The sequence below is a fragment of the Bos indicus x Bos taurus genome, chromosome 23 (genome assembly GCF_003369695.1).
Source record: "Bos indicus x Bos taurus breed Angus x Brahman F1 hybrid chromosome 23, Bos_hybrid_MaternalHap_v2.0, whole genome shotgun sequence".
NCBI lineage: Eukaryota > Metazoa > Chordata > Mammalia > Artiodactyla > Bovidae > Bos > Bos indicus x Bos taurus.
Window position 1 is genome coordinate 11,049,059 of NC_040098.1, and position 14,783 is coordinate 11,063,841.

General features: G+C 39.7%; 1 protein-coding gene across 3 annotated transcripts in view; it reads left to right on the forward strand.

Annotated features, from left to right (window-relative positions):
• Positions 1-14,783, forward strand: part of MAPK14 (mitogen-activated protein kinase 14) — a 75,431-nt gene that overhangs the window by 27,864 nt on the left and 32,784 nt on the right. For all 3 annotated transcript variants that reach the window (XM_027525299.1, XM_027525300.1, XM_027525301.1), the window contains exon 3: positions 4,817-4,875. In XM_027525299.1, the coding sequence (XP_027381100.1) occupies positions 4,817-4,875 (59 nt within the window). The remainder of the gene's footprint in view (positions 1-4,816; positions 4,876-14,783) is intronic.

A 14,783-nucleotide genomic window follows, 5' to 3' on the forward strand; every position in this document is an offset into this window, starting at 1 on the left:
GTTTATAAATCCTAATAGCAGAAATAAATGAATGCAATTGGATTATTAGAGGAAAGTGGAAAAAAAACAATTGACTGAGGACACTTATTTTCCATTTCAAAATCAAGTTTAAAAAGATTTATGTGATTGCTGTATGAAAGGAATTGTAAAATTTGTAGCATTATAGAAACAATGGCCTTAGAGATTTTAGAATCATTTGACCCGATTGATGGTTACTGTGTAGAAAAAAAATCACAATCTAGAAATTACCTGGCTATTCAGACTTTTTTCTGTTTCAATTATTGAATTTTTTTGTCTTCAGAGTAAGAAAAATGTATCAAAATACATTTGTTTCACAAAGTGCAGATTTCTTCTAAATTGAGAGCATGGTCACTTAAATTTGGAGTTGGATTATGGATTCTTCTTATTTATTTTCATGTTTTAATTGCATACTATTGAGAAAGTCCCCTTTTCCACAGACAACTTCCTTTCCTCGGTGTAATTTTATATGAGCATTCATGTGCAAACTTGAATTTTTAAAAAGTTCAGTGCAGAGCTGCAGCCTTCCTAATCAGTGACATGTTTATAAGAAGTTGAAATATGTGGAAAGAGCTGGCTGGAGAAGCTTCATTCCGAAGTCTGCATAAAATCAAGGTGGCCTGGCAGCTTAACTGATGGGTTTACATATGGTTTTTAACACAGTTGATTATGCATGTTGTTTTTCATTACACATTAATAAATGTGACAGAGACACTGTCATAGCTTTTTAAATATAAAGAATACTTTGAAAATGGAATGCAAGCCAAACATTTATGGAACCCCAAAGCACCTCCAAGAGGCCCCAGGATCCCACTGCTGTTGCCTATGCTAATTTAAGAACGTCTAGTTTTAGAAGATTACCAGCACTATAATTTATTGTTCTGCTTTATTTCATGGTCATTTTAAGCCAGTGTTTATGGCAAAAAATTATTTTGGGTTATCTGAATCCATGCCTTGGCTTTTCTAATGATCACTAAAACAACCTTATTTAGTATTTTCTATTTTAATTTTCTGTTCTGAGATCCTTTGAAATGTGTCTTATATGATATTGGGCTGGTTACATTTGGCCCATTCTGTGTTTGTAGAATGGAGAAGGAAATGGCAACCCACTCCAGTGTTCTTGCCTGGAGAATCCCAGGGACAGGAGAGCCTGGTGGGCTGCGGTCTGTGGGGTCGCACAGAGTCGGACATGACTAAAGCGACTTAGCAGCAGCAGCAGCAGCAGCAGCAGTGTTTGTAGAAACGAAGAGGTGGCAAGAATACACAGAAGAACTATTAAAAAAAGGTCTTAATGATGGATAACCACGATGGTGTGGTCACTCACCTAGACCCGGACATCCTGGGCTTGAAGTCAGGTGGGCCTTGGGAAACATTAGTACGAACAAAACTAGTGGAGGTGATGGAATCCCAGCTGAGCTATTTAAAATCCTAAAAGATGATGCTGTTAAAGTGCTGCACTGAGTATGCCAACAAATTTGGAAAACTCAACAGTGGCCACAGGACTGGAAAAGGTCAGTTTTCATACAATCCAAAAGAAGGGCAATGCCAAAGAATGCTCAGACTACTGTACAATTGTGCTCATTTCACATACTGGCAAAGTAATGTTCAAAATCCTTCAAGTAGGCTTCAGCAGTATATGAATCAAGAACTTCCAGATGTACAAGCTGGATTTAGAAAAGGAAGAGGAACCAGAGATCAAGTTACCAACAGCCATTGGATCATAGAAAAGCAAGGGAATTGCAGAAAAACATCTGCTTCATTGACTACACTAAAGCCTTTGACTTTGTGGATCACAACAAGCTCTGGAAAATTCTTAAAGAAATGGGAGTACTAAACCACCTTACCTGTTTTCTGAGAAACCTATATGCAGGTCAAGAAGCAACAGTTAGAACTGGACATGGAGCAACAGACTGGTTCAAAATTGGGATAGGAGTACGTCAAGGCTGTATATTGTTACCCTGCTTATTTAACTTATATGCAGAGTACATCATGTGAAATGCCAGGCTGGATGAATCACAAGCTGAAATCAAGATTGCCAGGAGAAATATCAACAACCTCAGATATGCAAATGATACACCACTCTAATGACACAAAACGAAGAGGAACTAAAGAGCCTCTTGATTAGGGTGAAAGAGGAGAGTGAAAAGGCTGGCTTAAAACTCAGCTTTCAAAAAACCAAGATCATGGCATCTAGTCCCATCACTTCATGGCAAATAGTTGTGGAAAAAATGTCAGATTTTATTTTCTTGGGCTCCAAAATCACTGCAGATGGTGACTGCAGCCATGAAATTAAAAGACACTTGCTCATTAGACAAAGCTAGACAGCATATTAAAAAGCAGAGATATAACTTTGCAGACAAAGGTTTGTATCATCAAAGCTATGATTTTTCCTGAAGTCCTGTAAGGGTGTGAGTCTAGTTGCTAAGTTTTGTCTGACTCTTTTACGACCCCATAGACTGCAGCCCGTCAGGCTCCTCTGTCCATGGGATTTCCTGGGCAAGAATACTGGAGTAGGTTGCCATTTCCTTCTCCAGGAGATCTTCCTGACCCAGGAATCGAACCTGCATCTCCTGCATAGGAGGTCGGATTCTTTACCACTGAACCACCAGGAAAGCCCACAACGAGTGTGAGAGTTGGACCATAAAGACGGCTGAGTATTGAACAATTGATGGTTTTAGTTGTTCCACAGTATGTGGGATCGTGCTGGATCAAGGATCAAACCCATGTTTCTGGCATTGGCAGGTGGGTTCTTTATCACTGAGCCACCAGGGAAACCCGATTGAAAAACAATTGAGGACATGAGAATAGTCATATGTTAAATGACAAGGCAGGGTATAAAATTATACATAGTATTACTCCAGTTTAATTTATGTACATCAGAAAAATCGAAGTATCTCAAAATATTAGTGATAATGGATAGTACTATTGTAGATAATTTTGGTTTTCTTATATACGGTTGTCTGAATAAGAAGATGATTGATAACCATCTTTCCTTTGGAAAAAGATGCAAAGGCTTTCCAGGGCAATTTTTTGGTTTGTTTCCCTTTTGGGTTCAGTTTGTTATTGAAATTAGTTTTAAAAATTGGTATTTGGTTGAATGGCATAACTTTCTGATTAGAAGGCTCTTTTTCATGATAATATTTTGAGTGTTAGCATATTTTACTTTTAGAGCTGTTATGGGTCAGTTTTCATGAAGGCCATTTAGCTTTTGTTTGTTTCACTTCCAGATACTCTTAAATCTTGCTGGGCATATTACACGTGAATTGTGTGTCTTGCTTGCCTTCTTAGTGCCTAGCTTTGTAGAAATGAGTCGTCTGGGTTTCAGGAGGAACTGGGGAAGAGGGGTATGGTAAGTGTGGATTGAATGAGTGAAAGTCACTCAGTCGTGTCCAACTCTTTGTGACCCCATGGACTATATAGTCCATGGAATTCTCCAGGCCAGAATACCGGAGTGGGTAGACGTTCCCTTCTCCAGGGGATCTTCCCAACCCAGGGATCGAACCCAGGTCTCCTGCATTGCAGGCGGATTCTTCACCTGCTGAGCTACCAGGGAATCTCAAGAATACTGGGGTGGGTAGCCTGTTCCATCTCTAGCGGATTAATCAGCATAAATCCATGAGCAGAAAAACTGCTCAAAGACAGTGGGTTACTGAGTATTAAGTAGCTCTTTGTTTTTTCTTTGTGTAAAGTTAGCTTTTTTTTTTCCTTCCATTTTTATAGTCTGATCTAAATACCTGATACTGATTAAGGGAATTACCCTGGGACTTCCCCTGGTGCTCCAGTAGTTAAGAATCTGGCTGCTGATGCAGAGGACATGGGTTTCATCCTTGAGCAGGGAAGATTCCACATGCCGCGAGGCAACAACGCACATGCATCACAACTTCTGAGTCCTCAATCTGCAGCCTGCGAGCCACAGCTGCTGCAGCCTGAGGGCTCGAGGGCTTCTTGTTGGTCTGCAACAGGAGAATCCGCTGCAGGGAGAAGCCCAGGTACTGCCGCGAAGAGTAACCCCCGCTTGCTGCAGCTGGAGAAAGCCCACCTGCAGCAATGAAGACCCAGGGCAGCCAAAGTAAATACATTAATTTAAAATATATATATTTATTTATTTGGCTGCATTGGGCCTTAGTTGAGGCAGGATCTTCACTGAGGCATGCGGGATCTTTTGCTGTGGCTCCAGGGCTCGGTTGCCCCATAGCACATGGAATCTTAGTTCCCCACGCAGGGAATGAACCCAAGTCCCTGCATTGAAAGGCAGATTCTTAACCACTGGACCATCAGGGAAGTCCCAATAAATAAATTTTTAAAAAATAAAAAAATGATCTTAATATTTAGAATGTTATAAGAATAGTACCAAGACTATACTGAGAGGATATATTGGGGCTTTAAAATGTCAGTTTTGAAGATTATATAGTAATTTTCATTGAATAATACTATTTTAAAAAGAAAAATGATACTATAGCAACAGTTGTAAAAGCACAACTTTTTTCTGTTAATCGTTAAACTATTAGTGCCTGTGTAAGTTGAGTCCTAAATCTTTTTGCTTCCTGATAAGCTAATGGCTATACGTGACTAAATTCTAAAGACATGAAGATTTTAATGGTTTATTATGAAAAGTGATGTTTGACAAATAAGAGGCAAAAGTATAATTTGGGTAAAACATGAATTGGAGCCATTAAGTATATGAGGATGTGACGTTACTGAACTAGGAGCAGGATTTAATAGGAATTATTTCCTATTAAAATAAATGGTGGATAAGTTCAATATTTATTTGCTGTTTGATTTTTATGTTTTCTCACAGGTAATTGGTCTGTTGGATGTTTTCACACCTGCAAGGTCTCTGGAGGAATTCAATGATGTGTGAGTAAATCTTCTGTGTTTGCCTTCTCAGCTAGAGTTTGACGATTACCAGCCCATTTTTACTCTTGAACCACTTTGCAGTATTAGATTTAGATTCTTTATTCCTGTCACCCAACTCTTCTGGGGGATGGGGGATGGATACAGAAGAGTGCATTTGGGTGGTATATATTCGTATTTTCACCATCTCAGGCACGTTGTTCCCTATTTGGAGAGACAGTGGTGGGTTCTGGCAAGAGTTCCACGGAGAAGAGTATAGGGAGTTTTTAGCATGATTTTTATTCTCAAATTGTCTGTCCTAGCTTTTAAAAGGGTATGTTACATCAGGAAATGTAGTGGAGCCCCGTTCCATATGGTTTCTTCCATTTCTTTTATCCTATGGGAAATACATGCTGATCTTTGAAGTATTGGATTTCTGTTCAGGGACAAGGGGCCAGCGTCACGAGTTTAGACAGCTGATAGATAGTGCTGATTGCCCCAGTTTTGTGACCACCTCTGTTGCCTTAGCCTGGAACACCTGGAAAGCAGGGCCTGAGATTCTTGGGAACCAGTAGTCAGGGTCTAGGGAAAATGAAACAGGGAAGGAGAGAAAGCTGCTATGAGAATACGTTATTAAGTTGGTCACCATTGTGGGCAACTGGGATGAAAATTACCAAGGTCTTGTAGAAAGCTGTATGGAATGCGGCTCAGATGGGAGTGTTTACTCACTGGCTCCTGACTGCACTGGCAGTAGTGCCCTCGCGTGGGGCAGTAGTGCTCTCACACGCCCAGGTTGCACATGTGTGAGTGCACAATAGAGTCCAGAAGGTGTTGTGGGAGTTGCTCCTGTGTGAGTTCTCTGTTGTTCCTTTCCCGAAATCTGAATTAGCATACCTCCCTCTGGTCCCCGATTCACAGATAGGCTATACCATACAAGAGAAGGAACACCTCGAATTCAGAGTTACATGTTTTGTCCTATTGAAATTTTGGTATTTCTGGAAAGGATGACTGTTGTGAGAAATTGCAGACCCTGGCTGCCCTTCCACAGCCTCTACTCTCTGTTGACGCCAGGGATGAACTTAACTCCACCCATCCTGAGTTCAGTTTCTCCTTCCCTTATCCTAGGCCAAGTGCCCATTTCCCAGAGAGCAAGCTTGGCAGGTGGGGGAGATATACTATGTTTGAGCTTGTGTGTTCTGTCTAATGAAAGGGGAAAAGAAATGTAGAATATTAAATAGAGAAGGAGGAAAGGTAACAAAAAATTTCCCACCACTTGAGGTTAGTTTAAGGCATGTGATATGACTGAGAGTAGACGGTGAGAAAAGGGGAATCTGGTCTAAGTGCAAGAACTCCCACCCACATTAACCTTGATCCTGCTGATGAAAGTTTGAGACTCGAGCAAAGGAAGGGAAAAAAAGATAATAACTAAGAACATCTGTGCTTCCTGAGCCCTGCTTGACATTACTATAAAGCCTCCTTACTGGGTGCTACCCCGGCAGGGGCATGTGTGTTGCAAGTTATTGAGTCCTGCTGTAGACTGTGCTTGGAGAAGAGAATATTGCAACTGCTTTTTTTTTTTCCTTTACATTAATTAATTTTTACTTTTTTGAGGAATTAATTTTTTAGAGCAGCTTTAAGTTTACCACAAAATTGAGAGCTTTCCCCATTATCAACATCATTCAACAAGAATGATATATGTGTGTATATATATATATATATATATTTTTTTTTTTTTTTACCAAGAATGAAGCTATTTGATGCATCATAATTACCCAGAGTTCATAGTTTATTGTAGGAGTCACTCTTAGTATTGTACGTTCTATGGATTTAGACAAATGTATAATGTCATACCATTATAATATGTTACAGTATATTCTCACTGCCCTAGGAATGATGATTTTTTTATATTCTACGTGTGGAAAAATTGCTAAAGTATTAATAATATACTTGGAAAACATTTGAATCAGGATTGAGCTCTAGCTCAAAATGTTAGGTGTGATGAGGATTGACTTTTTCTTTTTTTAAGAAAGGAATTGATTTGTTGACCTGGGCTAATGCTGTATTTTGCCTCTCTCAGGCATATGAAAGTGGATTACAAGCCTGTTTTCCCTGTGTCAACAAGCATATAAGGCTTGTGTCTTTGAGAGGTTAAGTTTTATCCATTGTAGGGCCTGTTGGCTCTTTTATCCTTTTGAAGGCCCATTGACTACAAGCATACCCATTGAACAGAAGTTGCATTTATTTCTTCATTCATTCAACAAACACCAAGCAGGAATGTATTCTTTCTACTTAACAGGAGCTAGGTTCTATTTACTTATTAATTTCCAGCTTTATTGAGATATAACTGCAATACAACACTGTGTGATTTGGGTCATGATTCTTTATAAACAAGATCTTAGTTCACCTGTCGGGGGCAAATCTCAGTACTGTATGTTGAGTGTTAGAACAGGGCTCAGGATAATCAGAAACACTGGTCTTTTCCCTGATGAAATCACAATCTTGTTGGGGAAATAAGTTAAAGACACTTTTGGAACCAGTTTAACAGTTGGCTATAAGACCTTGGACAGGTCACTTTGCCTCTTTGGGTCCCAGTTAATGTCTGTAAAAGGATGAAAATTGGGGGGGTTCACTTCTGAAGTGTTTTCAATCCCAGAGAATCCGTGAAAATATAATGATGAACCTAAAGGATATCTTTTGGGAAATGTTTCATTGTTATCTTTTTATGATGTATGTATCACTGAGAAAAAAATTAGTGCTCTTTTAAGACTGTGGTTATTTCAGTGTTTTCCAAAGTCATTTTGGAATTTGCACAGGAGGTCAAACATCTTCACTGACAGTTGCAGAGTGTGCAAATTTAAATACTTTGAGAAAACTGGTATATCGTAGGCTCAGTGTTATGCAACACAGTACCTGCACTTCCTAAACGCATTCAAATGCACATTAAAATGGCGTAAACGAAGACTGAGGCTCAAATGATTCTGCAGGCTGCTGTGTTTAGAGCAGACAGTAATTTTGAACAAGAATTTTCTGTGCTAATTAAAATCTCTATTTTGCATATTTATAGTTGGCTTTAAATCTTGTGTTATGTGTATTTGTCCCTTTACATTTCAGTTAGCACTTTACATTTATCATACACTTCAACTTGTTCAGTTCAGTTCAGTTCAGTCGCTCAATCGTGTTCGACTCTTTGCGACCCCATGAATCGTAGCACGCCAGGCCTCCCTGTCCATCACCAACTCCCAGAGTTCACTCAGACTCACGTACATCGAGTCGGTGATGCCATCCAGCCATCTCATCCTCTCTCGTCCCCTTCTCCTCCTGCCCCCAATCCCTCCCAGCATCAGAGTCTTTTCCAGTGAGTCAACTCTTCACATGAGGTGGCCAAAGTACTGGAGTTTCAGCTTTAGCATCATTCCTTCCAAAGAAATCCCAGGGCTGATCTCCTTCAAAATGGACTGGTTGGATCTCCTTGCAGTCCAAGGAACTCTCAAGAGTCTTCTCCAGCACCACAGTTCAAAAGCATCAATTCTTCGGCGCTCGGCCTTCTTCATAGTCCAACTCTCACATCCATACATGACCACTGGAAAAACCATAGCCTTGACTGCACGGACCTTTGTTGGCAAAGCAATGTCTCTGCTTTTGAATATGCTATCTAGGTTGGTCATAACTTTTCTTCCAAGGAGTAAGCGTCTTTTAATTTCATGGCTGCAGTCACCATCTGCTGTGATTTTGGAGCCCAGAAAAATAAAGTCTGACACTGTTTCCACTGTTTCCCCATCTATTTCCCACAAAGTGATAGGACCAGATGCCATGATCTTTATTTTCTGAATGTTGAGCTTTAAGCCAACTTTTTCACTCTCCTCTTGCACTTTCATCAAGAGGCTTTTTAGTTCCTCTTCACTTTCTACCATAAGGGTGGTGTCATCTGCATATTCAACTTTTTACTGAATTTTAAATTTCTAGTTATTTAGGCACCCCACATACCTTCATCTGTAAGACTATACTTTTGAGAAGGGAATAATAAATAGGTGGTGAGTTCTGATCGTTAGAAGCGATGTTCAGTCACGGAATCTGATAGACCTGGTGTTTGGAAAATGTGGAGTTAGAAGATGAGTCCACCAAGTTGTTCTTGACTGCCATGTGATGTGGTTGTACAGATTACAAAATTTTATAAGATATAGCTAGATATTTTTAATGATTAGATATCATTTGGACATTTCTGTTTGCTTCTTGTTGGTAATATTTGGCAGGAGGTGGCATGCATATGCCTTAGTGAAGTCACTCAGTTGTGTCCAACTCTTTATGACCTTATGGACTGTAGCCCACCAGGCTCCTCCATCCATGGGATTTTCCAGGCAAGAATGCTGGAGTGGGTTTAGCCATTTCCTTCTCCAGGGGATCTTCCTGACCCAGAGATCGAACCCGGGTCTCCCGCATTGTAGGCAGACTCTTTACCGTCTGAGCCACAAGGGAAGCCCTGTATATGCATTCTGCATATATTTACTTGCCAATAGAAATCCAGAATCTTGAAATAGCCAAGTCTTTGCATACTATTTTCTGCCATTCCCCCCCTTATTTTACAGCTTCCCATCCAGGGTTTGTTACTCCCCTTGTTACAGTTCCTTATCTCTCTTGGTGAAAAGGTGTGGAAGTGAGATTTTCGATTCTACTGTGATTTAGCAGAAGACCTATAACAGGGTCAGTCAGCAGCCATTGTTTTAGTGAAAGCCAATGGACAGATAATTACCTAGTTTATTTAGCCATGATTGCTCAACTACTAGGTGCAGCCTTTTATATCAGTGTAAAAGTTGCTGATTATACTGAATAGGTAAAGGACATTTCTAGATTTATATTTAAGTATTCATTCTCTGGAGAATGTAGCAAATAAAATAGACATGATCCTTGATGATAGATTGAGACTCTTGTTAATTGGAGAGAAGAGCAGTTTAAATGACCAAACAAAATAGAGGCTGGAGGTTCTGAAAGATCCTGCATGATTTTTGCTCCTGTACACTCTCTGACCTCACCCAGTACTTTCCCCACTCACTCTCTCCATTCCAGCCGCTCTGGCTTCTCTATTCTTCCCTGAATACAGACATCCACATTCTCGGTAGGACCTTTGCCCGGCTTTCTAGTGTTGACTTGAAACACTCTCCCCACATATCCACATGACTGGCTCCTTCATTTCCTTCAAGACTCTATGAAAGGTCATTTCATCAGAAGCTTTTTTCCCCCTCACCATCCTAGCTGAAATACTACACTGTCGGGGCCTACTCCTTATGCTGCTTGTTCTTAGCAAATTTTATCATCATGTGTTCGTTATTCTCTGTCTTCTCCCTCTAGCTTGTAAGTTCTATTATTAGAGCAGGGAGTTTATTTTCTTTCTTGTTCAGTCTTTGGTAGTTATAAATTTTCAGAAGTTGAGAGAGATGAACTGAATTATTTAATACCACAAATAAAATTGTACATATCTTAATTCTTTTTGGCTCTATTTCTAACTACATTTTTATTGATCGGAGCTCTATTATTTGGATATTTGCTGACCCTTCTTGAATAGACACGATGTCAAAACTAAAGGCCTTTAGTTGCATATGGTCTCATTAATAAGATGAAGCATTAAATGCTTACCTACAATAACTTAAAAGGACAAAGTCAAATTGGCCATGTCATAGCAGTGTACAGGGTATTAAGTGATCTCAGACTATGAGAGAACCTTAGTGGAGGAAAACCTCTAAAGAAGGTAATAACTGTATTTGAAGAAACAGATGAGTAAGGATTTTATGTAGAGCTTGAAGTATATTCCAGATAGTCAAAGAAGGAAATGTGTAAATTATACAGAAAAAAGAGATTTCTGTGAAATGGAGACAATTAAAGGAGTAGATAACCCTTAATTTTTCTTTTGTACTTGAATAAAAATTGTTACTAAATTCTGATTTTGTATGTGTGTGTATGTGTGTAGCAGAGGAGAGTTGTTTTCCTAATTTGACTGATTGGCATTGTTGGCTTGGAAATAGTGCTTTCCTCCATCACTGAAAGAAATTCCTAGCCCAGTGGCTTGAACTTACAGAAATACTTATTCTTTGAAAATAGGTTGAGTGCTCAAGATAGGTAATACAAGAACAGAAGCAACCTGGGAGAAAGATGAATGAGTTATCTGTATTAACAGTTATATTTGAAATTTATATCCTTATCAGAGAGGTCTGCTAAAATGAGCATAGAGAGTTGGTAAAGCATGTAGGTGTTGTCACAGACTCACCTTTGAAATCTAAACAAATTATACATCCTTTAAGAAAATACCGTTCCATTTTTGTCTGATACAATCAGTAAGATGCCCTCTTTTTCTCAGATTAGCTGTTGAAAAAGGTAAAGCAGCTTCAAGGTCTGGCTTTTAGTTTGAGACCCTCAAGAAAACTTTCCCTAATTAATTGCTTCATAATCCTGAGTTGTAGCCCTCCCCTGTGTGTTCTCCAGCTCCTTGATGCCCCCTTTTATAGTTCTAATCATGCTCTATTACATGTGTATATAGGCCTTCCTCCTATCTAAATTCTGTATCTTTTCCACTGTTAATACTCCCAGTGCTCGACAATAAGGATTTGTTCATGGAGCAGTTGAACGAATGAATAACCTTGTGCTTTCTAGTTTATGACTCGTTGGCAATCTAGTTGTCTGAATTCATGCCCAGTGCATTCTCTTTTGACTAACTTTTTTGTTTTATCCTGGAATATAGACCATACGGTAATATTTTGAGTCTGGTTTGTTTGTTGGAGGTAATGTAGGGGGCACCTTTCAGTAATCTCCATGTCAAATGAGGAGAGTAGTTTGTTGTGAAATAAACTGGCTAAGCTGCCTGCCTGGCTGCTGGTGCTTTTACCCCTTACATTAGAAGAGTCTGGTCTGTTTACCAGATAAGATCTTTGGCATGAGTATCTCAGAAAGATATGCCCTTTCCTGGTCTTACTAGTAATGCTATATGAGTTGTTCTGGGTCATTCAATTCAGTGGTAATTGAGTGCCTGACATCTGCTAGACAGTGTTTTTAGGTACTTTAGATACTACACAAACAAAAAAGAGCCCTGTCCTCCTTGAACATTGTACAGATAGATAGCAATAAACAATGAGCATGTAAGAGGAAATTGGATAGCATTTAGCAGGCAGTAATGCTGTGGACAAGAAGAAAAGTAGAACAAGGAAGAGGGATTATCGGGCATGTGAGGGCAGGGGGCAGAGACAATTTTCAAAGGGGTGGTAAGGATAGACCTCATTGAGAAGGTGAATTTTAAGGAAAATTTGAAGAAGTACAAAAACTAGACTTGTACATATGTGGGAGAAGAGCATTCCAGGCAGAGGGACGAGCCAGTGCAAAGGTCCTGAGGCAGAAGACTGCGTGCTGTGTTGGAGCTGCAGCAAGGGGACCTGCATGGCTGGAGTGAGGAGGCCAGTGTGGAGCTAAGTGAGCGCAGGGGAGAGAAGCAGGTGAAGAAAGGAGAAAGATTACTGGGAGCAAGATCCTGGTTCATGTATGGGTTTATCTGCCGCTGAAAGGAATTTTGTCTTTAAGTGAAAGAGAAGCCTTTTGAGAAGAGTGAGATGATCTGTTTTTCATTTTTATAGAATCACTCTATCTGCTCTTTTCATCCAAGAGTCATTGGATGTATTTCAGAAGCATGTCATTACAAATTGTCAATCTTTATGATTATTTTAAATACTTTGTTTTAATATGGATATGCTTCTTTTCCTTTCTGATAATTTCTTTGTCAAATAGGGCCAACAGAAGTAGAAATGCCAAACTATAGATTTTTTTCTGCATAGTTTCTTTCTGATTGTATTATGCTTTAAAGGCGGGGGAGTGGGGGCAGTAGAGTAGGAGTCTTCACAGTTGTATGTTTTCCAAGAAGTGATTAATAAATGAAGCTCTGCAAAGGGTGCTGTCTAGAGTACTGGAAACCGCTTATTGTAGAGTTCTGCCTTTTTGTTGTTACAGTACATTTTACTTGGAGAAGTGATCATTTATGCTTTGTGTAGTTTAAGTTTAAAGGAGACTATCTTCCCAAGAAAAGTGGCAAGCAGAATTTGTATCATCGGGCTGTGAAATCATATTTTCAGCCTTCAGACTAATAAAGTCCTACTTACTTAATTCCTTTTTAAATGTGGGGGAACTAGATAGCTTTCCAGCTGTTGGTTGGATTTAATTATTGGAAGTGTATGAACACCAATGGGGCTTCCCAGGTGGCGCTTGCCTGCCAATGCAGGAGATGTAAGAGACACAGGGGTTGGGAAGATCCCCTGAAGGAAGGCATGGCAACCCACTCCAGCATTCTGCCTGGAAAATTCCCACAGACAGAGGAGCCTGGTGGGCTATAATTCATAGGGTCACAAAGAGTCAGACATGACTGAAGCCACTTAGCATGCACACGTGCATGAACACCAACAATAATAGGCACGTCTTGACTAAAATGTAATTAAATTTGCTTCCCAGGGACTAATAGTGTAGAAAGTATGTGGCATCTATTAATGCTCCTTTGGGATTGACTTATTTAAAATGTGCCTACCTACATTTTCGTCACACTCCCTTGTTCACTGCTTTTAAAAGTTGACGTGTCTTCCATAAGCATTCGGTAACTTTTCATGACACTTGCTTTTGTCCACTGTTGCAAAATTTATTTCGAAAACCTTGCTGTATGTGACGAGTTGGAATTTGACAATTGGTTGTCTCGGATTGGTCTTCTGGGCTTCATGGAAACAACATGTAGTGATTAGGTTAGTTCCTGCCAAACAGGTCTGCCATGAATAATGTGGTTCAGTTGGTTTGACTGGAGCCTAGGAGCAATGTTTGACAATTATTACTGTATAGACTGATTAACCTTATGTACTTACATAATGTCTTGACAGTCTCTTGCTGTCTGGAAATTTTAGTGATAAAATGGATGCGGTCTCTGATGGGAGGGCATTTAAAGGGAATTACATGGTGGTGGAATATTCCAACCAAAAGCATACGCTCTCTCAGGCTGTGCAGTCAGTGGTCTTCTGACTATATAGAATTTCTTGAGTTGTTGGTAACTATTTAAACACAATACTTAGACTTAAAATTACTCTTTGCTTTGGTAATACTGCTTAACACCTGTCTGAACTAGCACTGCCAGTGTAGACTTAAGATCTTTAGGTTTTATTTCAAGACAAATTAAGATAGACTCTAGAGAGAATCACACAGAACAGCATTTCTTCTGTTTACCTTTTCTCCTCAAAAATAGAATATTTTTGAAAGTTGAAAGAATAACCCTCTCACTATTCAGTGTCATAAAATGTAATTATTTGCAAAACAGTCTTATAAAACAAAAGTTGGATTCCCTTTTCCTTAACCTAAGCCTTGCAAATTTTTATAATTGGTATTATGGGTATGGCAACTATTATCCCAGATTTTCTGAGGGAAATCTTGATTCCACAGTATTAACCAGTTTTTCGCAGTGTTCTCATATTTGCTGGGTTGTGTATCAATCTGGGATTAAAAATACAGTGATTGATTAGGATGCTATGTTATGCTAAGTCACCTCAGTCATGTCTGACTCTGTGTGACCCCATAGACGGCAGCCTACCAGGCTCCCCTGTCCCTGGGATTCTCCAGGCAAGAACACTGGAGTGGGTTGCCATTTCCTTCTCCAACGCATGAAAGTGAAAAGTCAAAGTGAAGTCGCTCAGTCGTGTCCGACTCTTAGCGACCCCATGGACTGCAGCCTACCAGGCTCCTCCGTCCATGGGATTTTCCAGGCAAGAGTACTGGAGTAGGGTGCCATTGCCTTCTCTGGATTGATTAGGATAGAATATTGCAATATTTGTATAACTTAAATCATTCTCTTGACTTAAATTCTGTGTCATCTAGAAGAACTTGGAGGCTGTATGGGCTGTGATTTAAGATCATGGTCTTTGAGATCAGACCAG